Source organism: Salvelinus alpinus, chromosome 22, assembly GCF_045679555.1.
Source record: "Salvelinus alpinus chromosome 22, SLU_Salpinus.1, whole genome shotgun sequence".
NCBI classification, from domain to species: Eukaryota; Metazoa; Chordata; class Actinopteri; order Salmoniformes; family Salmonidae; genus Salvelinus; species Salvelinus alpinus.
The window spans coordinates 25,306,399-25,333,125 of record NC_092107.1 but is presented as its reverse complement, the minus strand read 5'-3'; the positions used below and the strand labels follow the sequence as shown (position 1 = coordinate 25,333,125).

Sequence of the window (26,727 nt, the reverse complement as noted above, 5' to 3'; positions counted from 1 at the left end):
AATATATTTAGTATAGTTTTATCTAAAAAGGATAACTTTTTAAATGTTTCGCTATTTATATTTTTATTAATTTTCACTGAGGAGGATGGCCCTCCACTTTCTCCTCTGGGGAGCCTCCACTGGTAGATACAAATGATTGCCTAACAAGTTGGAAGAGAAGAGTTGTTGAAATACTCTAGTCTAAGTACGTTTGCACTGCTGTCTTTCTCTCTCTGTTTCTCTCTCCATCTCTCTCTCTGTCTGCCTTCCACTCTCTTCCCACCTCTCTTTTCCTCTCTCACTTTCATCCTTTCTCACTTTCTTCCTCTCTCCCCCTTACTCCATTCCAGACATTATTATGAGCCATCCTCCCCTCAGCAGCCTCCACTGAACTATATGTATAGCTAGCAACATGTAGATGACCAAATAGCTAGATTTAAAATGGTTGTTGAATAAGGGTTGTACATAGCTAAATCCATCCAGTTATCTAATAGATGTTAACTGCTTAATGTTACCCTGAATTGTGCATTTCTCTGTTTTTAGCTAGCAATGGCAATCTAAAAACAGCTTAAATGATTCCTTCCTATTTATTTATTTTTATTATTATATAAAGACAAATATATGTGACCGACTGGCTCAAATCAACCTTATGTAGCAACATTATTATTATTTTTTTTACATTGGATAAATCTAGAGACTCAGAGCTACAAAATGGTAAATCATACACTACAGTTGAGGAACAATGGGAAATACATTTTGTTTTGAGAGTTGATAAACTTGTAAACTCACTTTTGAGAAAATGGCCTTTCAATGTTTTGGTACTACTACTGGAGAGCCCTTCTTAAGCTTTAGCCTCACCCATCTCCTTAAGGGTTGATCCGAGCGTTCTGTACTAACAACAGCAGTCAAGCGCCCAAGCTAACTTGCTAATTACTTTCAGACACAAATGAGAGAACAGCTCACTGAACATTACTCACCCTAGCAGAGCGGGTTAGGCTGTTATGCTATCCAGAGCATTGGTGACTGCAACTGTGCTGTCAGATTGTCCGTTTGTAAATTCAGAGCGTTTCGCTCTCGGAGCGTTCAGAAAGCACACTGGACGCTCTGGCCAATGAGTAGGGTTGATCCGAACATTTTGACCTCACAACGGCAGTCAAGCACCCAAGCTAACATGTTCTAGCTTGCTAGCTACTTCCAGACACATAATGAGAGAACACTCCACTCAGATCATTTTACTCGCCCTAGCAGAGCTGGTTAGGCTGTTTTCATGTTATCCAGTTCGTTGGTGACTAACTGTGCTGGTGGCAACAATTTAATTACGCTTTTTCGCCTTTGTTTACTGACACCGGCCATATTCAATGGGTGTTGAGCATTCGTAAATTCATCAGTTATTCTGCGCTTTGGAACATTCAGACGAGAGTCTTTTGTTAAGACATGTAGCTAGCTAGCTAGGTAAACAATGAACCCTAATCCCAACTCATGACGTTACTCCTGTGCATGAATCTGCAGGTAGCTAACCAACCAGGTTCGATGTTAGCTAGCTAACATTAGGCTATAAGTAGTCAAGCAAATGTCTTTGAAATAGAAATAGGAAGAATAAGATCATACATGTAATGTTAGCTAGCGAGCCAGAGAGCTAATGTTAGCTAGCTAACAGTACACTTTAACTTGAAATGAAACCACTTTCTGTCAAAATTTGACTTTCTTTTTTGACTTTCTGTCAAAAGTGTAATATCTGAAAATGTAGCTAGCTAGACTATCTTACCCGTATATATAATGGATGGACGCGTCTCCTGTTGGATGCCATAGTTACCCTTAGTTTGAAGATGTAATCCGGAGAAAGGTGTTTTCTCCAGCTCCTTAGCTGTCAAACTCGAAATGCACTGATTTCAAAACTCTGTCCTGCAGAAAGTGGAGAGCATACACGTAACATTAGCTAGCGAGCCAGACAGCCCACTCATTATCTCAGCCAATCATGGCTAACGGGAAGGGTCCCCCCTTTTTCTGGGGCTAAACCAACTGGGCTCTTAATTTAACAATTTTATTTGTATTTACAGATGGCTTTCAAGTATGTTATTAAAGAACAGGAAAGTTCACATGTTGGAGAAGGCATTTCTGCCTAAAAACACATTTTGACAAAAACGTCTCTCCTGTGAAGTAGTGACCCGCGACATACTGTACGCCTAGTTTCCTGAAACGGGTCACATATGGTAAAGAAAGAGTGTTCTCTTTCCAGTCTTTTCGGTCCTCAATTCTGAGATAATAATTTTGCGCGGACTGAGCTTATGAGATGAAGTAGAACTAGAACTGCCCGCGTCCTCCTTTCTTAGAAAATTGAAAAAAGGGGCCAATCCTTAAGAGGTTTTAAAGGTCTTACTCACATAATCTATGAGAACAGCTGGTTCTCTCATGCATGGTTCAGTGTAGAAGGAATTTAGCTTGTCTGGTAGGCTCACATTGCTGAGCAGCTCGCGGCTGAGTTTCCCTTTGTTTACAAGCCCTGCCACATCCGTCGAGCGTCAGAGCCAGAGTAGTAGGATTCAATCTTATTCCTGTATTGACGCTTTGCCTGTTTGATGGCAGCTCTAGCATTTAACTCATTGTGGATGTTGCCTGTGGATGGCTTCTGGTTGGGATATGTACGTACGGACACTGTGGGGACGACGTCATCGATGCACTTATTAATAAGCCAGTGACAGATGTGGTAAACTCCTCAACGTTATCGGATGAATCCTGGAACATATTCCAGTCTGTGCTAGCGAAAGAGTGCTGTAGCTTAGCATCCACTTCATCCGACCACTTCCATATTGAGAGCATCACTGGTACTTCCTGTTTGAGTTTTTGCATGTAAGCAGGAAGCAGGAGGATAGAGTTATGGTCTGATTTGCCAAAATTAGGGTAAGGGAGCACCATGTATGCGTTCTTGTGTGGAGTAAAGGTGTGTAGTGTTTTGTTGCTTCTAGTCGCAGAGGTGACATGCTGATAAATGAGGTTAAACTGATTTCAGTTTCCCTGCATTAAAATCATCAGCCAAAGTGAGTCCGGAAGAATGCCGGTTTGTACTCCTTTTACCGGTATGTGGTAAATCTAAAAAGTAATTACCATTGTCAACATCTTTCGGTTGGTTTGAACTTTGAACATGTTGAGAACTTTTTGGTTCAAAGAAAGAAAAGACACAGGACGCCTATAAATGAGTCATTTTATGCCAGCTTTAGTTGGGGGCTTTAGTTAGAGGATCCATAATTTACTAAAAAACAGATGTTGGTATAATGAGCTTTCCACTGCAACAGCTGTCCTTAAACAAATGACAGTAAGGGAGGGATTTTCCAGGCAATTGCATTGAGGCTACAGCAGTGTAGGACTTTTATTGTATTGACGTGTCACTGAACTCTATTCAATATCCCATAAGGACACAAGGAGGAAACGTTTAGATGAATACTAGTCTGGCATATGCCTAAAGAATAGAATAGATGTATAACATTATTTCTAGAGAACCAAGGTACGAGGCAGATTTGAGAGTTCAGTTAATATTACTGGGTACAGCCATTACGGTTGCTGGTATGGACTAAAGAGAGGAGCACCTTTGTTAGTGTGTGTATTTCTGATAAACAAATGCTAGCAGACATCATTTGCATATCGGGCTTCACTGCGCAGGCCTTCATTGTACAGTTCCCTCCCTCTTTTCATCTTTCCATCTCTCTGCTACCTATTACATGCCATGTAATATCTGTCTGTAGATAATTCTGTAATGGAGTGCTTCAGCGCATCAAATGCTGATTCTGCCATCCGCACCAATTTTGGGCCTTTTGTCAAATTGGATTTCAAATCCAATTATCAGGCAAGGTAATCCACAACAGCATAACCTGCTGTAATCACTCATTTGGACGGATGCAGAGTCATTTGGGAGTCATTTCGGGAACAATCCTGCATCTGTGGGAAATTGGGAATAGGGGATGATGCCCGGGGAGGGTTTGGGGAGGTGGAGGAAGCCCCCTACTTTGACAGACAATTGAATAATTAGAGGTCAGTCAGGAATATGTGTTTAAAATGCATTGGTGAGGTGCATGTGTACAACTTTACTGTAACGTTAATATGAGCAAGTATGTACCGTCTGGGTTGTATTAAATTAGTTTATTGATGATTTTACTGTGCAATTCATATTGTATTTTCCCCACTATGCAGATGCTGTGTTTATCGTCAAATATATTTAAGACACAATTTCAATGACAGGTAGGTGTTCAATTTTAATACCACAAGAGAACTTGAGAACTTGTCATGGCATTGTCATGGCAACGTTCTGTACATCTTGGAACAATCACGTGCAGAATCTGTCTGGTTATCTGTTTGATGTAGAGAAAAACCTTTATTCTTTTTCATATCCTTTCAGGGCTCACAAAGAGAAATAATGCTGTCTGAGACAGGATTTCAAGACTGCGGCCAACACTGTGAGAAGGAGCATTATTTGGTAGAGAAGTGTTCTGTCTCAGTCGCCTCTTTCTTTCCCTTCCCACATATGTGATCCTCAATGGGAATTCTACATCTGGTCAGATGGTGAGCTGATTATAGCTTTTAAGACTAAGAATAGCATTTTTTTCTCTGTGTTGTTATAATCATACAGCTATGTAGACAAGCACTCACCAGGGTTGGGGAGTAACGAATTACATGTAATCCGTTACATGTAAGGGATTACAAAAAAACTAACTGTAATCCGTTATCAGCTAAAATATTGTAATCAGATTACAGATACTTTTGAAAAACTAGATTACTTCTAAATTCAGAAAGGATGTTTGCGTAAAAAAAATCTTTGAAACTTCTCTGTTTTCTCAATGACATTCAAATCAGCATTGAAAAAAGGCTCAAGTTTAAATTTGTTCAATGTGAGCGAGTCTGACCCTAAGTCAGAGACCACTATGATGACACACCAAATGTGTTTGTGTGTTTTGATGGATTGTGGGAAAAGAGCAGGAATAGGCTTTTGTAGGCTACAGTCCAAGCTAAGTCTTCTAATGGTGCGACTTCTGTCGGCATCAAAAGATTATCCAACTTGAATAAACGCTTGGAGGTAAGCTTGACAGCAGTGGTGTAGTCTACGGTGATACAGCTATCACTTATTATTGATATCTACATAGCACATTGATGTGAATCACACTACTGCTCTCTCATTTAGATATTTGCGCATTACGGATTGTGGTTGTTGTGAATGGCTGTTCACAAATCTAAATGTGTATTTGAACCCAATAATGGTTGAATTCAAGAAGTTTAAGCTGCTGATCAATCATTGTTTCTGAAACCAGTGGACAGCCAGTGAAAAATGTGCTCTTGCAACAGCTACATAGTGCAGATCCCAGCCTATGGAATAAAAGTGAGGCTTTTATTGCTCAATCTAATTCATGCTGATAAAAAAATTCAACCATGGGCCTAATAAACACATGCTCAAACTCGCACGCAATCTGTAGTTGCTACATCCATTTTTGGACATGTACATTTTATATATAATACCAGTCAAAAGTTTGGACACACCTACTCATTCAATGGTTTTTCTTTATTTTTAATATTTTCTCAAATGTAGACTAATAGTGAAGACATCAAAACTATGAAATAACACATATGGAATCATGTAGTAACCAAAACAGTGTTAAACAAATCAAAATATATTTCATATTTGTAATGTGTATGCTAATAATCGGGAAGCAAGTACAGGGAGTGGATTTAATAAATGAATGAACATGCAACAAAACAAGAAACATGAGTATTGTACAGACATGAAACATATAAACAGAGACAATAACGCCTGAGGAAAGAACCAAATGGAGTGACAGATATAGGGGAGGTAATCAGGAAGGTCATTGAGTCCAGGTGAGTTTCATGAGGCGCAGGTGTGCATAACTATGGTGACAGGTGTGCGTAATAATGAGTAAACTGGCGACAACGAGCGACAGAGAGGAGGAGCGGGAGTGGACGTGACAATATTTTATATTCTTCAAAGTAGTCACCTTGCTGACAGCCTTGCACACTCTTGGCATTCTCTCAACCAGCTTCTCCTGGAATGCTTTTCCAACAGTATTGAAGGAGTTCCCACATATGCTGAGCACTTGTTGGCTGCTTTTCCTTCACTCTGCGGTCCAACACATCCCAAACCATCTCAATTGGGTTGAGGTCGGGTGAATGCGGAGGCCAGGTCATCTGATGCAGCACTCCATCACTCTCCTTCTTGGTCAAATAGCCCCTACACAGCCTGGAGATGTGTTGGGTCATTGTCCTGTTGAAAAACAAATGATAGTCCCACTAACAGCAAACCAGATGGAATGGCGTATCACTGCAGAATGCTGCGGTAGCCATGCTGGTTAAGTGTGCCTTGAATTCTAAATAAATCACTGATAGTGTAACCAGCAAAACACCCCCACACCATCACACTTCCTACTCAATGCTTCATGGTGGGAACCACACATGCAGAGATCATTCGTTTACCTACTCTTCATCTCACAAAGACACGGCCGTGGAACCCAAAAATCTCACATTTGGAATCATCAGTCCAAAGGAATGATTTCCACTGGTCTAATGTCCATTGCTTGGGTTTCTTGGTCCAAACAAGTCTCTTCTTATTATCAGTGTCCTTTAATAGTGCTTTCTTTGCAGAAATTTGACCATGAAGGCCTGATTCACCCAGTCTCCTCTGAACAGTTGATGTTGAGATGTGTCTGATACCTTAACTCTGTGAAGCATTTATTTAGGCTGCAATTTCTGAACTTATCCTCTGCACCAGAAGTAACTCTGGGTTTTCCATTCCTGTGGCGGTCCTCATGAGAGCCAGTTTCATCATAGCGCTTGGTGGTTTTTGTGACTGCACTTGAAGAAACTTTCAAAGTTCTTGACATTTTCCGCATTGACTGACCTTCATGTCTTAAAGTAATGATGGACTGTCATTTCTCTTTTCTTATTTGAGCTGTTCTTGCCATAATATGGACTTGGTCTTTTACCAAATAGGGCAATCTTCTGTATACCACCCCTACCTTTTCACAACACAACGGATTGGCTTGAACGCATTAAGAAGGAAAGAAATGACACAAATTAACTTTTAACCTCATGATTGAGCTGATTGAGAGAATGCCAAGAGTGTGCATAGCTGTCATCAAGGCAAAGGGTGGCTACTTTGAAGAATCTCTAATATAAAATATATTTTGATTTGTTTAACACTTTTTTGTTTACTACATGATTCCATATGTGTTATTTCATAGTTTATGTCATCACTATTATTCTATAATGTAGAAAATAATAAAAATAAAGAACCATCCTTGAATGAGTAGGTGTGTCCAAACTTTTAACTGGTACTGTTTATCCATTGATTCTTGAAGAAGATAACTTAGAAATGCCTCATGAGCTTAGTTCAACTGTCACATTCCATGATAACCCAAAATATAAGCCTGTTTTTCTCCAATGTTTGTAAACTTTGTAAACGTAAACACACTGTATAGCCTCATAACATGGTTAAAACAATCATTTTGATATCATGGATGGTCAGTCCTTGCATCCATAGCTCTGTTCTATGATCTGTGAGTGGTTACATTTCTCCAGGCCCATCCCTCAGAGTTTTACTGTTATTGTTTCATCTGTAGATTTGCCCTTTAAACAGCTGCATATTACCAAGATATCAAAATGTTCCCAACAAAAAGGTAAACAATAGGCCTATAACAAATGCAGCATATGGCATTCATTTTTCCCATGTAAATAGCACTTTTCAGTAGTGCTCAAAGCATGCCATTTCACGAGAGCAGCATGTCTTTTTCAACTCGAATCAATGGGCCCAATCAGGCCTCCATGACAACAAAATCATAAAAAACAGAGTAGGGCTGGCTAATAAGTCCTTAGTTTTGGGGTTATGCTGAGGTAAAACAATGTGGCTAATCTACTCTTCCATATTTCCAAGTCCTATTCTTGAAGATCAAGGGATATAACATTTATTGGAATGACTGTAATTCTAATAGACTTTGTTTTTTTAATGTAAAGATATAATTTAATCGTATTATTATATGTATTAGAAAGCGATGGGTTAGAGGAAGCTTACATAACCAGACCATAAAGTAAAATTTAACATCCATATATGGCCAGCTTTGTAAACTTTAACATTGATTTATCCTGCAGTAAATGTCTTTCAATTGGTAACATAAATTGTTGACTTCTTCTAATGCCTCTTAAGCAGAAGGTAATCTAAAAGTAACTGAATGTAATCAGATTACGTTACTGAGTTTGGGCAATCCAAAAGTTATGTTACTGATTACAATTTTGGACAGGTAACTAGTAACTGTAAAAGATTACGTTTAGAAAGTAACCTACCTAATCCTGGCACTCACACATCTGACTCATAGATAAACACTCACACATCTGACTCATAGATAAACACTCACACATCTGACTCATAGATAAACACTCACCCATCTGACTCATAGATAAACACTCACACATCTGACTCATAGATAAACACTCACACATCTGACTCATAGATAAACACTCACACATCTGACTCATAGATAAACACTCACACATCTGACTCATAGATAAACACTCACACATCTGACTCATAAACACTCACACATCTGACTCATAGATAAACACTCACACATCTGACTCATAGATAAACACTCACACATCTGACTCATAGATAAACACTCACACATCTGACTCATAGATAAACACTCACACATCTGACTCATAGATAAACACTCACGCTTCTCTCAATGACAAACAAACAAGCACTCTTGAAGGCGAAATCAAGACACGTTCAGACAATTATTATTATTTTTTTCCCCAAATATACAGAGCAAAAGCATCATAGATTCACAGACCAGTACGGGTAAAATACATTTTTTCGTCATTTTTTTAAATTTGTTTTAAATACAGAGGGCCACTGCATGAAAATAGTGGTTTACCCAGTACAACATTCACTTTCTCTTTAAATTACAGTATATACATTGATGATTCACTATTTATATTGACTTTTAAAACTTCCATGTCAATATCTTTTTGTAGCAGACTATCAAGATATTGATTGGTAGAAAAGAAAATGGAGGATGTTGTAGCATATACTAGTGTCTGTAAACCACCATTTTCAGGCAGAGCTACATTATGACAGTGTCAGTGTTTGGCATGATATATTTCTTCATACATTTTTTTCTACTATTTAACTCAGACCAAGCAAAATGTTCTGCGGGGCACAAGTCACTGATGCAATATAGCCACAGGGCACAGAAATCATTACAAAGATAACTATCCACCAATCTGAGACTACAGTAGATTCCCCATCTCCCCCCTACCCCAGAAACAGCCTTGTGGGATGGGGAAAATGTGGACCAAACAGTGGTCTTCAACACCACTGAAAAATAGAGGATTTACCTCCCTGGCTCGATGACCCTGGAAATGGATGTTGTGTTCTATCAGGGAAGGGCAGCAACGCTGTGTTATCATTGTGGGCATATTTATTCATCTGTTTGGCCAAGGCATATTTCTAAAACATGGCAAACAGCACCAGCTGGTGCCAAACAAACACCCCTCCTCAGGTCAAACATGCAGACTGGTGTATGTGTACCCACATGGGCTTTGATTCCCACAGCGGTATATGTGATGAGCATGGCACAGGTGATACTGTATACAGACTCCCACGGTAGCAAGTTGACGGTGGGGGTTGGTAGAATAGCATTTAATTTATTAATCCATCCAGTTTGCTGGTCACAAAAATACAGATGTTAGAAAACCTCCCAAACGTTGTGTGTCTGGAGTTGTTGCACTACGGCTCCAGTTAGTTGGTACTATTCTAACCCATCAGTAAGACAGGGCTGAATCTGGGAAGGGAAGCAAGTTTTCTCTAGGGACATTCTAGCTCCCATCTCACCCCATGAACAGTTCGCGTGCCACACCCAAGGGCCAAACAGCTTTGACTGTGTGACTGTGTGAGAGAGACTGCCACAAAGAGATTAAAAACTGCTCACACAAACAACTTGTTTGCAAAGACAAGCTTGGTGGGAGATGAATGCTGAGAGAAAAAGGAACGGAAAATTGATTGTCTGTCTGTACAATATTGATGGTATAGGGATTTGTTTTGCCCTAATATACTGAAAACTGACTGAGAAAATAAGTAACTGGAAAATTATATACAGAGAGCATTGGAGATTTATATATAGTGTTCTAAGAGCCAAGCTGAATTATCAGCATTGACACAGACCTTTTTGTGTTTAAGCCGTACAATGGGCACCAATCCATTTGTAAAATTAGAGTCAAACCACCACCACTCATGTAGAAAAGCCCATTGAAATGCCTTGAATATAATCACATGTAAAATGCCTACAGCAACAACTTTCTCATTTGTTGAGACAGTCTAACTCTTACAAAGGATTGTCCATTTTCAGCAAGACAACACAAGTGAAGGACAAGTTAGTACATTTATCTATTCCGTTGGCCAAGTATTCCTTCAGAAGAAGAGTCATGCAAAATAATGAGATACGAGAGGACTGTTTTAGATTTGAAAAACAGGAAATTACATCATCATTACAACTCGGTGTCTACTGTATTGCCGTAAAACTGGAGCATGTTGTTTTCCTGGCATTAGGCTAAATGTTACCCTTCTCTGATGCTATATCTAATAATAATCAAACTGATGTTAGAAAGCAGGGCCTGTCTGTCCAGACCTAGAAGCCACCCACAGGCAAACATATTTTACAGGCTTTTGAAGGCTAACTGATGATGTAACCTATGATACTGTATCATTGCGAGGTTGAATTGCAGACAAGTAATATACTGTAACTAACTGACACTCCAGGAACTGCCCTTGAGAATTACTGTAATTCTGCCCCACCCTACTTAAGACCTCTACAATGGAGGGCTCATAAGTCTTGTACTGTATGGTATTGCAGGCCTGACTGTATGGTGTGTGGTGATATGTAGTGTGGTGGCAAAATGATGTACTGTATATTTTAGTCATTATCACCAACACAACCACATTGATTATCTCATCCAATATAGTGTGCTGTACTGGATTAACATTATCGTGGTTGGTCTTGTCTGGTGTTAAAGTACTTGTCCTGTACGTGACATGCCCTGTGTTTCATGTGACCATGTCACCCTCCACAGCAGGCTAGCTAGCAGAGAGGAGGCATTGTGGATCTACCAAGTACTTTTGTATTTATCAGTGATGTTGTTTGTTTTTGTCTTTCCCTCATCTCTCGACTAAAGTGACAAGAATGGTAATGGTGAAAAAAGTGAAATTCCATATCTGGCATGAACAATACGCTCACTTAAAACAGTCAGCGTATATACAGTAGTCTCACAACAGCCAAATGAACAAAATACAGGAAATAAAAATAAAAATGTACATAATATATTCCTATCCATTTCCATCAATGAGCAGCTAGATCACAGTAGGTATACAGTCTGGATTGACTGAGTTCCAGTGTTAACATAGTATTGGGAAAGTCACATGATGATGAGAAGCTCTGTTACAGTACACAGTGTTTACATTTGGTTCCGCAGGCAGCATCCTATCCTGTGGACATGGCTGATGACCTAAAGCATATGGTATGAGAGACTTCACATTACATGGGTAGGGCACACATTATAGTCAGGCAGCTATGCTCTCCTCCATTTGAGCTGGCATGGTGCCAACAGGTTGACTGAGTAACCAATCCCCTTCTTTAAATTAGAACATATCCCGTTCAGCTTCTGAATGCAAAAGTTTATCTCCTGAAATATCTCTGGGCATTTCAAATAGTCCCACTCAAGGCAAGACAAAAACAAAGGGAAAAACTCTATACCGAGACCTCAAAACAAGTGAACTCAAACAGCCAAATAAAAATAAAGAATGCTGAATAAAAGATGCATAATGTACACTGATATTATTCCTTTATCTCAGAGTGGCAAACTGTGAAACGACGACCCAGGCTTTCCGGTTGAGATCACGGGCCTCCTTATCTGCAGAGTTCTGAGAGCTGGGAGCCCGGGGAAAAGACTGGCGTCGGTTAATTGTTTGGCAAGTCTGGGCAAATTTGGAGAGTTTTACTCCACCCACACACGGGATGAAGTTGAATCAGCCAAGCTTAACATACAGTGTGTGTGAGCGGATGCTGGGGGGAGAGAGGGGATAAGAGAAAAGAAAAGCTTTGACCATTAATACAAATTCACAGTTGTGCTTAGAACAACAAGAGAGCAGCAGAATATTGGCTTACACGTACCAAGTGATGGGTTACTTTTGCCACCCATAAGAGAGTGGTCTCGCTTTGTTTGAAAGAGAACTTGCTGTAGACCAAGACTCCTAGCCCCCAGCCCCAGTGATTGGTTATTTTGCTGTCTTATATGGGATTCTATTTCCACTGAAATCAGTGCAGCAACCACCTCCACACTTGAGTTGTGTCCATGTTGGCAAAATACCTCTCTATGGCGCAGCTACTGTATGTTTATGGGTTAGTGGAAAACTGGGCAACAGGAGGTGGTTTCTGATGAGCTTAGGATGAGACGTGGGGGGGAATGCAAGACTTCTTGATCCACTGGTTGGAACACAGAGAAGTCTGAACAAGTCCAATGTGAGTTAAAGCCACCTATTTCAAGGCTTCCCAAGAACACATCATGTGCTTTGAAACGTAGGTCCCTTCTCTGTCTCAGGAAGCTGTGTTTGCCATAGTCCCAACCCATGGCTAGATGCCCCAGGACAGGCAGGCCTTCTCTGACTTTCAGGTCAGACGTGGGTCTGCATGCGCTTCTGGAGGGGCCGTGTGAGGTCTGAGTTCTGGGAGGAGGACTGGGAGTAGTGGGATGAGGAGGAGGCGGAGGCGGAGGCCTTGCTGTCCTTGTCGAATTGCACGTAGCCATCCTGCTTGCTGTAGCTGCTGACGCTGCTGTCGCACTGCGTGTCGATGAAGGAACTGGAGTCGCTGAGTGATCCTCTCTGGAACTCCCTCTCACACAGCTCGATGGAGCTGCTGCCCATGCCCAGCACGAAGCGCTGGCTGTAGTCGTACAGGCGGTTTGGCCCGGCACCTAGGGTGGAGTAGATGTTGGTGAAGGACATGCCCGTGGGTACCCGCTGCTTGCCCCCGGTGGTGGCAGCGGTGGGATTCCGCATCTCTGTAGTCTGGTTACCTTTAAGGGTGATGGTGGGGGTGGAGTGGTGCTCCTTGAAGGTGTTGACACTGTAGTATCCGTTGGTGGGGTCCTTAAAGAGGCAATATGGGAGAGGAGAGAAGAGGAGGGGAGAGTATTTAAATAGTTTTATCATTGTCAAGTTTGAAAAATGACCCGACTGGGTATGCCTTGTTGGCAATGTACAATAGATGACAAAAAACTACTTTTCTTAGTGAGGAAAATGTCTGAAAAGCAGAACATCTCTGGAGGGAAACATAGAAAATTAAGTCATCCCATCATTTATGTGTATTTATTCTTCTCAAAGCTTAACCAGTGTCAAGGTCAAACTGGTTTTAATTACCATTCAAATTGGCAAATAAATAAGGATTCTTTTTTAGCTAAAGCTTAAAATTATGATTTAGTCTTCTTCTGCATAAACCTCTACAATCATGTTACTTGCTAATTAACAAGCCTTGATGATTCATAGTTTGGCATCCAACTAGTCCTCCCAAAGTTCACTAATTCCCCAGTTTTAATTGGGCCCAAAATGGTTTGTGAAAACAAAGTCCTGAATTTGATATGTGCAAAATAAATGACTTGTGTGGAGCCATGGCTGCCCATGCTGAGGTTGCTGTTGTCACAGCTCCTGGCTCTTGCCTCGGTGATGCTGTTGCTAAGAATCAGGTGTGACAAGGCTGTGAGAATGAACGTGAATGTCAAGACCAATGAGCACAATGCCGCCATTGCTGCAGTGCCGAGGTTGCTGTTGTCACACAGCTCCTGGCTCCTGCCTTGACGATGCTGTTGCTAAGAAGCAGCCGGGACAGGGCTGTGAGAATGAACGTAAATGTCAAGCCCAACGAGAACAATACTGGATCCCAGAGGAGCCATTCTAATCATGGGCAAATGACACAACTATGACAACCTTAAAAAATCCTCGTCATTGTCAGCCTTTGTGTTCCCTTATCTGGTGTCTGGTCCCTGGTGATCTCCTTCCATACACAGACTCATCAGTGTGGATCAAAAGAGCCAAGGCCAATGGAAACAGGTATACAGACAGAACACCAGATGAATACTCTCGGGTACTAGGGAAACAATCATATGTACAATGGCATAAATAAACCGGACCACAATTTTCTTTTCAGCTCCTGATTGGCTTTGGCGTTCTGTGTGCTGAGTTTGAATTGGCCATCGTTCATAGTGAGTTGCTTGTTCCATAGTCTAATGATATTATCTGTGCGTCTTGTTTGAAGGAGGTTTTTATTTCAATATTTCTTTCTTTATAAGTATAATGCCATATCTCCCACACTGTAGATGTGCATAAATAGTGAGGTAATGGTGCTGTTAGCACAGTGCTTGTCTATTTGAGGAATTTGCATATCTGAGAACCAAGGGGCCTCTTGTTAAAAGATCCCATACTGACTCTTTGCCTGTCTGTTTTAACTATAGCTTCCTGTTTATGTTGAAATAACAAGAATTGGTGTCATGTGAGAAGGATCTGGAACAAAAGCAGTGCGGGGAATCCCTTTCTATTCATAGGCTTACTGCTCTCCTCATTATCAACATAGAAAGGTACAGGATATCCACCTTTATATTATACAGTGGGATCATTGTTTAATATTGTCACGACTTCTGCCGAAGTCGTTGCCTCTCCTTGTTCGGGCGGTGTTCGGCGGTCGACGTCACCGGTCTTCTAGCCATCATTGATCCATTTTTCATTTTTCCATTGGTTTTGTCTTGTCTTCTCACACACCTGTTTCCAATCCAATCCCATCCATTACATGTTGTGTATTTAACCCTCTGTTTCTCCTCATGTCTTTGTCAGAGATTGTTTCTTGTTAGTGTTGTTTTTTATGTGTATAGGTGCGCGACGGGTCTTCGTACCCATATTTGTTTATGTTCGTTTCTTATTAGTGTTATGGAGCATGTACTTGGACATTCATTAAAAGACTCCATTTTACACTCCGTTTGACTCTCCTGCGCCTGACTTCCCTGCCACCTATACACACGACTCTGACAAATATTCGTAACTTGTGCAGTAAGTTCAGCCAGGTATAGTGCACAGGATATTGAGATTGTTATAGTGCTATTAACTTACAGTAATATACCTTTTGTCAGAGTGTTGGCAATTTAAAAGCATCTCCCTTCCGAGGCACAGACTCACCAAGTCCTCCAAACTGTATCTAAAGCAGCAGTAATGGGGCTTCTCTGGCATAACAATTATTGTTGATTGAGCATACTGAAATTCTAGCACACTAACCTTTCTCTTAATTTGTGTCACATTAAGACCTCTTTCATTACAGTGAAAATATGAGGAAGGCAATCATCACAATGAATGATACATTATTGGTTTTGGTTGAATATAATGCCACTTTTTAAGTGATTTGAATGCAGAAATGGTGAACTCTCATTACAAAAGTGTAACACTGATTCTGCTTTGCCGAAGTGTGACTAATGAATATTACAATGCATCATACGATTCTCTATCTGGTGAAGTTTACAAATGTAATTTTACCATACACATACAGTACGTACTTTGTACTTTTAGTATGGTTTGCTTTCTAAGTCATTGGTAGCTGGTAGTGTGAGTGTATTCTGCATTCTACAGCATGGCTCCTTCACTTTGAACCTCCAGAGCCAGACACATCCTGATTCCATATACTGTACACCACCTTTGATGACCACCTAATTATTCAAATCAAACCTTAATTGGATACATTTGACTCCTGGTCTTCTCCTCTCCAAAGCCAAGGTGGACGGAAAAAAGGTCCTGAGTTGAAGATCAATCTGATCCCACTTTCCTGCACCATCCCCTATTTCTCCTTCTCTATCTCTATCTCCTTCTGTCCTCCCTCCATCCTCCATGCTCCTGGACCTACCTTGATATGCTGGTACTCTTTCTCATCCTCTTGCAGCACCTCTAGTTGCTTCAGCACTGACTCCTGTTGGAACTCCCCACGTTCTACCTGCACATAGGCAAGGCACAGAAATATGAAAAGAAGTGTTGAGCTCTCAGCTTCTTTGGTGTCTTTGACGTTATCAAAACAGTCAGAATACAGGAATTTCCCTTCTGAAAAATTCTGTAATAATATTCAGACACATTTCGACTTCAGTCGGGGCAAGTAACTATAAATAATGTATCCATGAATCTCATTAGAGAAATGCCGATATGTAAGGTATCACATGCAGACACCCGTGAAGTGTTACAGAGCACAATATTATCAAAGGTCCCTTGCTGAAACCATAGCCCTGCCCCTTTGCCATTTCAAAGGTCCCTTGCTGAAACCATAGCCCTGCCCCTTTGCCATTTCAAAGTTCTTATGGAATTCCCAAAAATGAGGCAGGGTTTTTTAATAGGCATAGAGAGGGCACAAATAAAACTGCCTGCGACCCCATACAAGTTTCAACATCTCAATAGCTACGCCTTACAGCGGCGTTTTCCCTCAGGGAGAAAGAATGTGGGCCTGTCCTCTAAATATAGGCCAACACAGTGCCTTGATCACCGTGTATACATCTACACACCTCAGTCCTGTTCCATTATTCAGCAGGTTGCTTTTGTGCCCTAGAACAGTGCTATTAATGCTATCCTAGAGTTAATTAAGATTCATTATCGGTGAGTATGAAGAGGGCTGGAGGGATTAGAGTTTTCTGTTGTTTTCACGTTGGGTACAGGTGGAAATGGTGGCAGGACACTCACACTCACCATCAGTTGCTTCATGGCGGTGTGCTCCTCGTTTTCCCGGGCCACGTTGTGGTCTTTGTGGACAATCTCTACTCGGATGTCATTCTTGGCCGACACCACCCCTTTTAGATCTGATGGAAACAACAGTAAATTACAGCTCAAGATCCTAAGAAACACAATATTCACAAAGACATTGCACTTCCCCCAAAAATCTTCAATACATTGGACTTCAAATTCCCTTGACATGGCTTTGAGAGTAGAGTCACTTTCTCCATCAATACAGAGCAAGAGATGCAATTTATTGTGTTTTGTTGTCAAGATAAGATCATTTTCTGCGTACAGTACATAACAGTTGAAGTAGGAAGTTTACATACACTTAGGTTGGTGTCATTAGAACTCTTTTTTCAACCACTCCACAAATTTCTTTTGAACAAACTATAGTTTTGGCAAGTCTACTTTGGACATCTACTTTGTGCATGACACAAGTAACTTTTCCAACAATTGTTTAGAGACAGATTATTTCTGTCTGTATCACAATTCCAGTGGGTCTGAAGTTAACATACACTAAGTTGACTGTTCCTTTAAACAGCTTAGAAAATTCTCGAAAATGATGTCTTGGCTTTAGAAGCTTCTGATAGGCTAATTGACATAATTTGAGTCAATTGGAGGTGTACCTGTGGAAGTATTTCAAGGCCTACCTTCAAACTCAGTGCCTCTTTGCTTGACATCATGGGAAAATCAAAAGAAATCAGCCAAGACCTCAGAAAAAAAATTCTGGTTCATCCTTGGGAGCATTTTCCAAATGCCTGAAGGTACCACGTTCATCTCTACAAACAATAGTACGCAAGTGTAAACACCATGGGACCACGCAGTCGTCATACCGCTCAGGAAGGAGACGCGTTCTGTCTCCTAGAGATGAATGTACTTTGGTGCAAAAAATGCAAATCAATCCCAGAACAACAGCAAAGGACCTTGTGAAGATGCTGGAGGAAACAGGTACAAAATTATCTATATCCACAGTAAAACGAGTCCTATATCGTCATAACCTGAAAGGCTGTTCAGCAAGGAAGAAGCCACTGCTCCAAAACCGCCATAAAAAAGCCAGACTACGGTTTGCAACTGCACATGGGGACAAAGATCGTACTTTTTGGAGAAATATCTTCTGGTCTGATGAAACAAAAATAGAACTGTTTGGCCATAATGACCATTGTTATGTTTGGAGGAAAAAGGGGAAGCTTGCAAGCTGAAGAACTACATCCCAACCGTGAAGCATGGGGGTGGCAGCATCATGTTGTGGGGGTGCTTTGCTGCAGGAGGGACTGGTGCACTTCACCAATATATGGCATCATGAGGTAGGAAAATTATGTGGATATATTGAAGCAACATCTCAAGACATCAGACAGGAAGTTAAAGCTTGGTCGCAAATGGGTCTTCCAAATGGACAATGACCCAAAGCATATTTGCCAAGTTGTGGCAAAAGGACAACAAAGTCAAGGTATTGGAGTGGCCATCACAAAGCCCTGACCTCCATCCTACAGAAAATCCAACTGAAAGGGCGTGTGAAAGCAAGGATCCTACAAACCTGACTCAGTTACATCAGCTCTGTCAGGAGGAATGGGCCAAAATTCACCCAACTTATTGTGGGAAGCTTGTGCTAGGCTACCTGAAACATTTGACCCAAGTTAATCAATTTAAAGACAATAACCTGAATTAGTATTTGGTATCATGTAAACTTCTGACCCACTGGGAATGTGATGAAAGAAATAAACGCTGAAATAAATCATTCTCTCTACTGACATTTTATTCTGACATTTCACATTCTTAAAATAAAGTGGTGATCCTAACTGACCTAATACAGGGAATTTTTGCTGGGATTAAATGTCAGGAATTGTGAAAACTGAGTTTAAATGGATTTGGCTAAGGTGTATGTAAACTTCCGACTTCAAATGTCAGCACATCTGAAACTGGCCTGACGGTGGCTCAGTTTGGACAATGCAGTTCATACTGTCGTATAACAAAGTCTTACTTTCTGTCTTAATTTTGCTTGCAAGCTCTCTCTGGTGAGCACAGATGGAGACGGGTAGTGAGGGCATAACCAGGTGCGCTTCCTCTGTGGTATACAACAACAACATGCTGAACGCTAGTAAAAGGTCCCACACAGGGACTCGCACGCAGCAGCACATTTTTAGCAAAGCGCAATGGCTGACTGTTTCTAACCTGAGGCACTGTTAGGGATGGAGTTTTGATTTGAATATGAGAAAGGATGGAAGTAACTGTAGCCAGCAATTAATAGTGTGGTAAGTTATACTGCTCAATTATGAGACATGAGCCCTCACACCCTGTCTATCTCTTGCTGAGGACCATGCCTCGTTTAGCTTTGGCATGCATTGGGTGACACAGGTACAGTGATACGTACTTCTCTGAGAGCGGGTACAACAGAAAGCTCCGATGGTTCCCATGAGGACGATGAAAGCCACTAAGGCACCGACTGCCACCCCTATGATGACCGCCAACGGGAGAGACTCTGTGGATGACAAAACATTCCCTTCTACAATAACACATTGCAAATACAATCAGTACACTACACACATATAAAGTATACATAAATACAAACATGTAAAATGAGGACCAAAGTACAAACAATTCCATTGTAAAATAATAGAGGCATTACTTAGTTTTACAAATACACACATCTCCATAACATATTAATCATACATTTTTCCCCAAATGTTTTAGTGGCCAACATAAGAAATATCTATATATATATATATATATATATATATATATATACAGTGGGGCACCAATTGTGCAAGTTCTCCCACTTAAAAAGATGAGAGAGGCCTGTAATTTTCATCATAGGTACACTTCAACTATGACAGACAAAATGATAATTTTTTTTCTCCAGAAAATCACATTGTAGGATTTTTAATGAATTTATTTGCAAATTATGGTGGAAAATAAGTATTTGGTCACCTACAAACAAGCAAGATTTCTGGCTCTCACAGACCTGTAACTTCTTCTTTAAGAGGCTCCTCTGTCCTCCACTCGTTACCTGTATTAATGGCACCTGTTTGAACTTGTTATCAGTATAAAAGACACCTGTCTACAACCTCAAACAGTCACACTCCAAACTCCACTATGGCCAAGACCAAAGAGCTGTCAAAGGACACCAGAAACAAAATTGTAGACCTGCACCAGGCTGGGAAGATTGAATCTGCAATAGGTAAGCAGCTTGGTTTGAAGAAATCAACTGTGGGAGCAATTATTAGGAAATGGAAGACATACAAGACCACTGATAATCTCCCTCGATCTGGGGCTCCACGCAAGATCTCACCCCGTGGGGTCAAAGTGATCACAACGGTGAGCAAAAATCCCAGAACCAAACGGGGGGACCTAGTGAATGACCTGCAGAGAGCTGGGACCAAAGTAACAAAGCCTACCATCAGTAACACACTACGCCGCCAGGGACTCAAATCCTGCAGTGCCAGACGTGTCCCCCTGCTTAAGCCAGTACATGTCCAGGCCCGTCTGAAGTTTGCTAGAGAGCATGTGGATGATCCAGAAGAAGATTGGGAGAATGTCATATGGTCAGATGAAACCAAAATAGAACTTTTTGGTAAAAACTCAACTCGTCGTGTTTGGAGGACAAAGAATGCTGAGTTGCATCCAAAGAACACCATACCTACTGTGAAGCATGGGGGTGGAAACATCATGCTTTGGGGCTGTTTTTCTGCAAAGGGACCAGGACGACTGTTCCGTGTAAAGGAAAGAATGAATGGGGCCATGTATCGTGAGATTTGAGTGAAAACCAGCTTCCATCAGCAAGGGCATTGAAGATGAAATGTGGCTGGGTCTTTCAGCATGACAATGATCCCAAACACACCGCCCGGGCAACGAAGGAGTGGCTTCGTAAGAAGCATTTCAAGGTCCTGGAGTGGCCTAGCCAGTCTACAGATCTCAACCCCATAGAAAATCTTTAGAGGGAGTTGAAAGTCCGTGTTGCCCAGCAACAGCCCCAAAACATCACTGCTCTAGAGGAGATCTGCATGCAGGAATGGGTCAAAATACCAGCAACAGTGTGTGAAAACCTTGTGAAGACTTACAGAAAACGTTTGACCTCTGTCATTGCTAACAAAGGGTATATAACAAAGTATTGAGATAAACTTTTGTTATTGACCAAATACTTATTTTCCACCATAATTTGCAAATAAATTAATAAAAAATCCTACAATGTGATTTTCTGGATTTTTTTTCTCTCATTTTGTCTGTCATAGTTGACGTGTACCTATGATGAAAATTACAGGCCTCTCTCATCTTTTTAAGTGGGAGAACTTGCACAATTGGTGGCTGACTAAATACGTTTTTGCCCCACTGTATATGTATAAATACATTTTAACATACACTACATGACCAAAAGTATGTGGACTTGTGGACGCTCATCAAACATCTCATTCCAAAATCATGGGGATTAATATGGAGTTGGTCCCCCTTTTGCTACTATAACAGCCTCCACTCTTCTTGGAAGGCTTTTCATTAGATGTTGGAACATTTCTGCTGGGATTTGCTTCCATTCAGCCACAAGAGCATGAGTGAGGTCAGGCACTGATCTTATGCGATTAGGTCTGGCTCGCATGCGGCATTCCAATTCATCCCAAAGGTGTTCGATGGAGTTTAGGTCAGGGCTCTGTGCAGGCCAGTCAAGTTCTTCCACACCGATCTCGACAAACCATTTCTTTATGGACCTCGCTTTGTGCACGGGGGCTTTATCATGCTGAAACAGGAAAGGGCCATCTCTAAACTGTTGCCACAAAGTTGGAAGCACATGCTGTAGTGTTAAGATTTCCTTTCACTGGAAGTACGGGGTCTAGCCCGGACCATGAAAAACAGCTCCAGACCATTATTCCAAACCTAGATTTGTCCGTCGGACTGCCAGATGGTGAGGCGGGATTCACTCCAGAGAACACGTTTCCACTGCTCCAGAGTCCAATGGCAGTGAGCTTTACACCACTCCAGCCGACGCTTGGCATTGTGCATGGCAATCTTAGCCATGGAAACCCAGTTAATTAAGCCAAATCCACAATTTTGAAAGGGTGTCCACATACTTTTGTATATATGGTGTATTTCTTATTACAGTGCTGATTCCTTCCATTCAAATTTAATATATCCTCATTTACAGAAGTGGCTGAGTGTTTTTTTTATTGAGTTGTTAAATAGCAACAGGGCTGTGCGTTGAATCAGCCTAATCCTTTAAGGGATACTTTGAGATTTTGGCAAAGAAGCCCTTTATCTTGTTCCCCAGAGTCAGATTAACTTGTGGATATCATCTTTGTCTCTGCATGCAGTTTGAAGGAAGTAGCGCAATTACTTAATTGGCGTTAACGCAATGACTGGAAATCTATGGGAACAGCTAGCATGCTCCTGTAGACGTTCAGTCATTTCGCTGATGCTACAGTAGTTAGCATTGGCTTGCTTCATACTTCCTTCATACTGGACAGAGACATTACAATGGTATGTACCAGTTCATCTGACTCTGGGTAAGTACAGTAGATGAAGGGCTTCTATTGCAAACATCTTGAAGTATCCCTTTAAAGTATCTATGAGTGGCCTGATTCCAACCCACCTCCATGAATTACCTCCCTGCACTTTAAACAAATGCAACAGAACAGAGTGGCTTTTCCCCAGCATTAACGTCTATTTAATGCCTTCATTAATCAATGTCCCTGTCAAATAAGCCAGCAATACATGATCATTTATGGAGAGTGAATACAAACAAATCTTCACCATTGAAAAGACAGAGCAACACGTCCAACTATGAAACCCAGCCAGACAATTAAAGGCTTTTACTAACCGCACTTGAGTTGTACTTTATCTCAACTAGCTAATTAATTAGCTACAGATTAATCACGGTGTCATTGAATATACAAAATGAATGTAGTAACTACAAATGCATTGGCTGGTTATTTCATATCTGTCTGATTTCAACAGTCTGGCTCATCCTATTGTCCTAAAGCGAAATAATGTGAAGTGCTGATGAACCAGACACAACAAAAATGTCGCACACAATCGAGATGGGTGTTGTCAACGCCTAAAACTGAATAGTGCATGCAGGTTTCATTGTGATTTGTGAAAATGATAATGGTTGGTTGAACAGTTGTAAACCCATCAAATCCATTGACGTTCATACGCTCATGTTCGTTTACACACACACACACACACACACACACACACACACACACACACACACACACACACACACACACACACACACACACACACACACACACACACCACACACCACACACCACACACCATATCACTACTCTATTTGTCTCTACACTCCACTAGAACCACGGCCACCACAGTAAAGTAGAGGTGGAACCTGTCAAACCTTGGCTCCCACCTTGTTCCTTGAGGCGGATGATCTCCGTGTCAGACCCAAAGCTGTTCCAGGCTGTGCAGTTGTAGATGGTCTGGAAGTCTGCAGGGACGATGTTACTCATGGTCAGAGTAGAGATGACCCCTTCCTCGGTGCTGACCGTCTCCACTGTGTAACGGCCAGACGTCCCTGACTCCAGCACTGTCTCCTTCCATGACCAGGCCTGTAAGGGAATCCAAATTAAACATGAGGGGGGGAGGACTTCCCTGTACTGTTCTAATTGACAACAATTGATTGCAGACAAAGAGGATAAATTGCAAGCACTATTCTGGTTGTTAAATCATATTTATAAGCATGAAGGCAAAATTACTTTCACATTTATCCTTGATTAATATACCTCTTTAGACCCTCCCATCAAATCAACATCATATTAATTATGCAGCAAATTGATGGCCATCATCAATACACAAAACACTAATTAGTATATTGCAATTATGCAAAAACTACACACTTACATGTAAACTCACATGTGTACACACTCGCGCATGCGCACACACACACACACACGCACACACACGCACACACACACACATGCACACACACACAGTTAACGGAACAAGAGAGGGCTCTGAGAGTAAGCTGTTTATCTAAGGGCCATAAATCTTAATGGGATCTGTGCTAACAGAGCATCAGCATGCAATAAATGAGAAATTAAGGGTCTAAGCTTGCCATGCTTCATGCCTTCTTATTCATACAACAATAAACGGTTAGAATACTGGTATATTCATTAAACTGATATCTTTCTCAAATCAAATTCAAATCAAATTTTATTGGTCACATACGCATGATTAGCAGATGTTATTGCTGGTGTAGTGAAATGCTTGTGCTTATAGCTACGCCCGCAATAACATCTGCCAATCACGTGTATGTGACCAATAAATTTGATTTGAATTTGATTGGTTTTGAATTGAGAAAGATATCAGTTTAATGAATATAATAGTATTCTAACCGTTTATTTTTGTATGAACACAACTTCTCAGTTGTATTGCATGTGTTCTTAGATGGTTTAATCAAATGCTAATAACGCAAGAGGCACGTTGTCAGGGCACCATGGCTGTAATGCAACTCATACACCATGCAATGCTGTGGCCAGTAGAGATAAGTAGAAGAGTTACATTTTGAAGGAAGTGGTGTTGGTGATACTCACAATGCGGTCTGGAGGTGGAGTGCTCCGGATGAAGCACTTGATCTCTCCCTTCTCCCCGTGGAGAGCCTGATGTGTCTGGGTACTGGAGATGGTGGGTGGGCCTGTGGAGAGGGCACAAAGGAGAACATACCAACACTGTACCATGAAGGCCAATCACAAACCCACACATTACCACAATCAACCACTTCCAGATTCCTTTGGGTTCATGGTCCTGAGTGGCGCAGCAGTCTAAGGCACTGCATTTCAGGGCTAGAGGTGTCACTACAGACCCTGGTTCAATTCCAGGCTGTATCACAACATTCCATTATTGGGAGTCCCATAGGGTGGCACACAATATTGCCCAGTGTTGTCTGGGTTTGGGTTTGGCTGGGGTAGCCCATCATTGTAAATAAGAATTTGTTCTTAACTGACTTGACTAGTTAAATAATGGTTAAAAAATGCCATGTAATACTGATTCAATCAAGTTGTTCCGCAGTCAATTAAGCGGTATACCCCTAACAGCATTCTTTCTCACAGAAAACCCTACTTCCAATTTTCAACCGACTCGGAATGCCGGCAGTAAACAACAATTTTGGACTTCTGGCACTGAGGATTGCATTGTGGTTTGATAGGAACATCTCATCTAACCTCCACAATATCACCAAGGGCATGTTAGGGCTGTATGAAGGGCATCCATGTGGGCCCAGCCTTCATTCTGAAAAGTTGATTTATGGTGCCCTTCATTTCTCCCACTAAGATAAGGGTCATGGTGGCGAGTGGAGAGGCATTTATATGGGCGTAATCATGATGGGAGAAATGTCATTGCGGAGAGATTACACTGCTCCCTGTGTCTCTGCACATTCAATTTAGCTCTCCAGAGTCTTGCACTTTGACCCGCAGCGATGCCATCAATTGGATAACCTCCAGTCCTCCCTCACGACAACAGAGGAAGCAGTCTATCAGCTTAAACAGCCATTAAAAACATTGAAAAAACCATTTCTAGTGATTTAAGAGGTTTCGGTACAGAGTAGTGGGGAAACAACTTGATTAGTAAGAAGGTGAGCTTCCTACCAACTCCCCTCCAACCCGTTTCCGTTCTCTCTGCCGATACATAATTGCAGTTTATTACCTCTCTTATTAAAAATAAATTAGCATTTTAATGAGATTCTGGCAGATGGTGTCTTGGTATGCTACTGCATGCAGGAGACTGGGAGCTAGGTTGCTGCTGCTGTGGAATGATTGCTGCAAACTAACAGCACTGCATTGAGCACTATGCCCCAACACCAATGTCTTAGTAGCCTATGGTGGACTGGCATGGGGTGTCCGGTCTGTGTGGACCTGTGCGGATTTGTCAGTGTGGTTGCATGCATAAGAATGTGTGTGCGTGGGAGTGCGTGGGTGTGTGTGGCTGTAATGGGCTCCTGTGGTAAACACACTTAGATCTATTCCTCCCGGGTTGCACAAGACGAGCGCTGGTGACTCAGGAGAATCTGCTCTGTGGATCAGGGCTGCAAATGAGGAATATAATTAGATGGTTTTATCTCCTTGCCTCAGACTACTGGGGTGTGGTGGCTCCTCCAGAGGATAGGGAGGTGTGTGTGTGTGTGTGTGTGTGTGTGTGTGTGTGTGTGTGTGTGTGTGTGTGTGTGTGTGTGTGTGTGTGTGTGTGTGTGTGTGTGTGTGTGTGTGTGTGTGTGTGTGTGTGTGTGTGTGTGTGTGTGTGTGTGTGTGTGTGTGTGTGTGTGTGTGTGTGTGTGTGATCAGAGAGAGAGGGAGTTGGTGGGTGGTGTGAGTAGCACAACTACACTGCTCCAACTGTCAGTGGACACAGTCGATACGGTAGGAGACGTTTGTTTAGCGAGGCGGGGAGGCTATGGAGTGGGCCGCCTCACAATCTGAATCTTTGTTATCGTTTGTTCATCACCTTGTCGAGACTAGGCCTTGCATTTCCAAACAGAGTTGGAAGTATAGTCTGAGCTTTGAAAAGATGTGTCATTTTGTGCTTCCTTACAACAGCTCATTTCAAAGCACATCAGAGCTGTGTTACTGTGTTACTCTGTCACATCCATTTGAATGGCATTTCTCTGCTGAATTATTCATTTGATCTGGTTTTTTAAATGTCTGTCTTGGCACTTGGAGAAGGAATGAAATGCTAATTTATTGAGCATATAAAGACTATGTCTGGGAGAGAAAAAAATTACTTCAACAACAAGATGCCCTGTGGGAGACTAAAAGGCTCATCGGGCCACTTTCTCCATTAATGTGTTAATGTGCTCCCTCTCCCTGGGCTGCCTGACATCTGATTAGACACACAGACATACAGACAGACAGACAGACATACAGGACAGTAACACACACCTACCAAGACATACACATGTGGAAATATGGACGGACTCATACCTC

The 26,727-nt window shown here is 41.5% G+C and overlaps 1 protein-coding gene across 6 annotated transcripts in view; it reads right to left on the bottom strand.

The window, feature by feature from the left end:
- Positions 1–8,744: 8,744 nt before the first annotated feature.
- The window catches only part of LOC139549306 (kin of IRRE-like protein 3), a 239,855-nt gene continuing 221,872 nt past the window's right edge, over positions 8,745–26,727 (bottom strand). The window contains exons 10-17 of one of the 6 annotated variants that reach the window (XR_011669863.1): positions 24,346–24,446; positions 23,163–23,361; positions 19,179–19,286; positions 18,789–18,872; positions 16,778–16,893; positions 15,960–16,046; positions 12,195–13,171; positions 8,745–12,086 (exon numbers count right to left, since the gene is read on the bottom strand). Coding sequence is in view for 5 of the 6 variants with exons in the window: in XM_071359617.1 (XP_071215718.1) it covers positions 12,695–13,171; positions 15,960–16,046; positions 16,778–16,893; positions 18,789–18,872; positions 19,179–19,286; positions 23,163–23,361; positions 24,346–24,446 (1,172 nt within the window). In the remaining variant the exon portion in view is untranslated. Of the gene's footprint in view, positions 13,172–15,959; positions 16,047–16,777; positions 16,894–18,788; positions 18,873–19,178; positions 19,287–23,162; positions 23,362–24,345; positions 24,447–26,727 lie in introns of all 6 variants that reach the window. The other 5 variants (XM_071359621.1, XM_071359617.1, XM_071359618.1 and 2 more) reach the window with 5 other exon arrangements.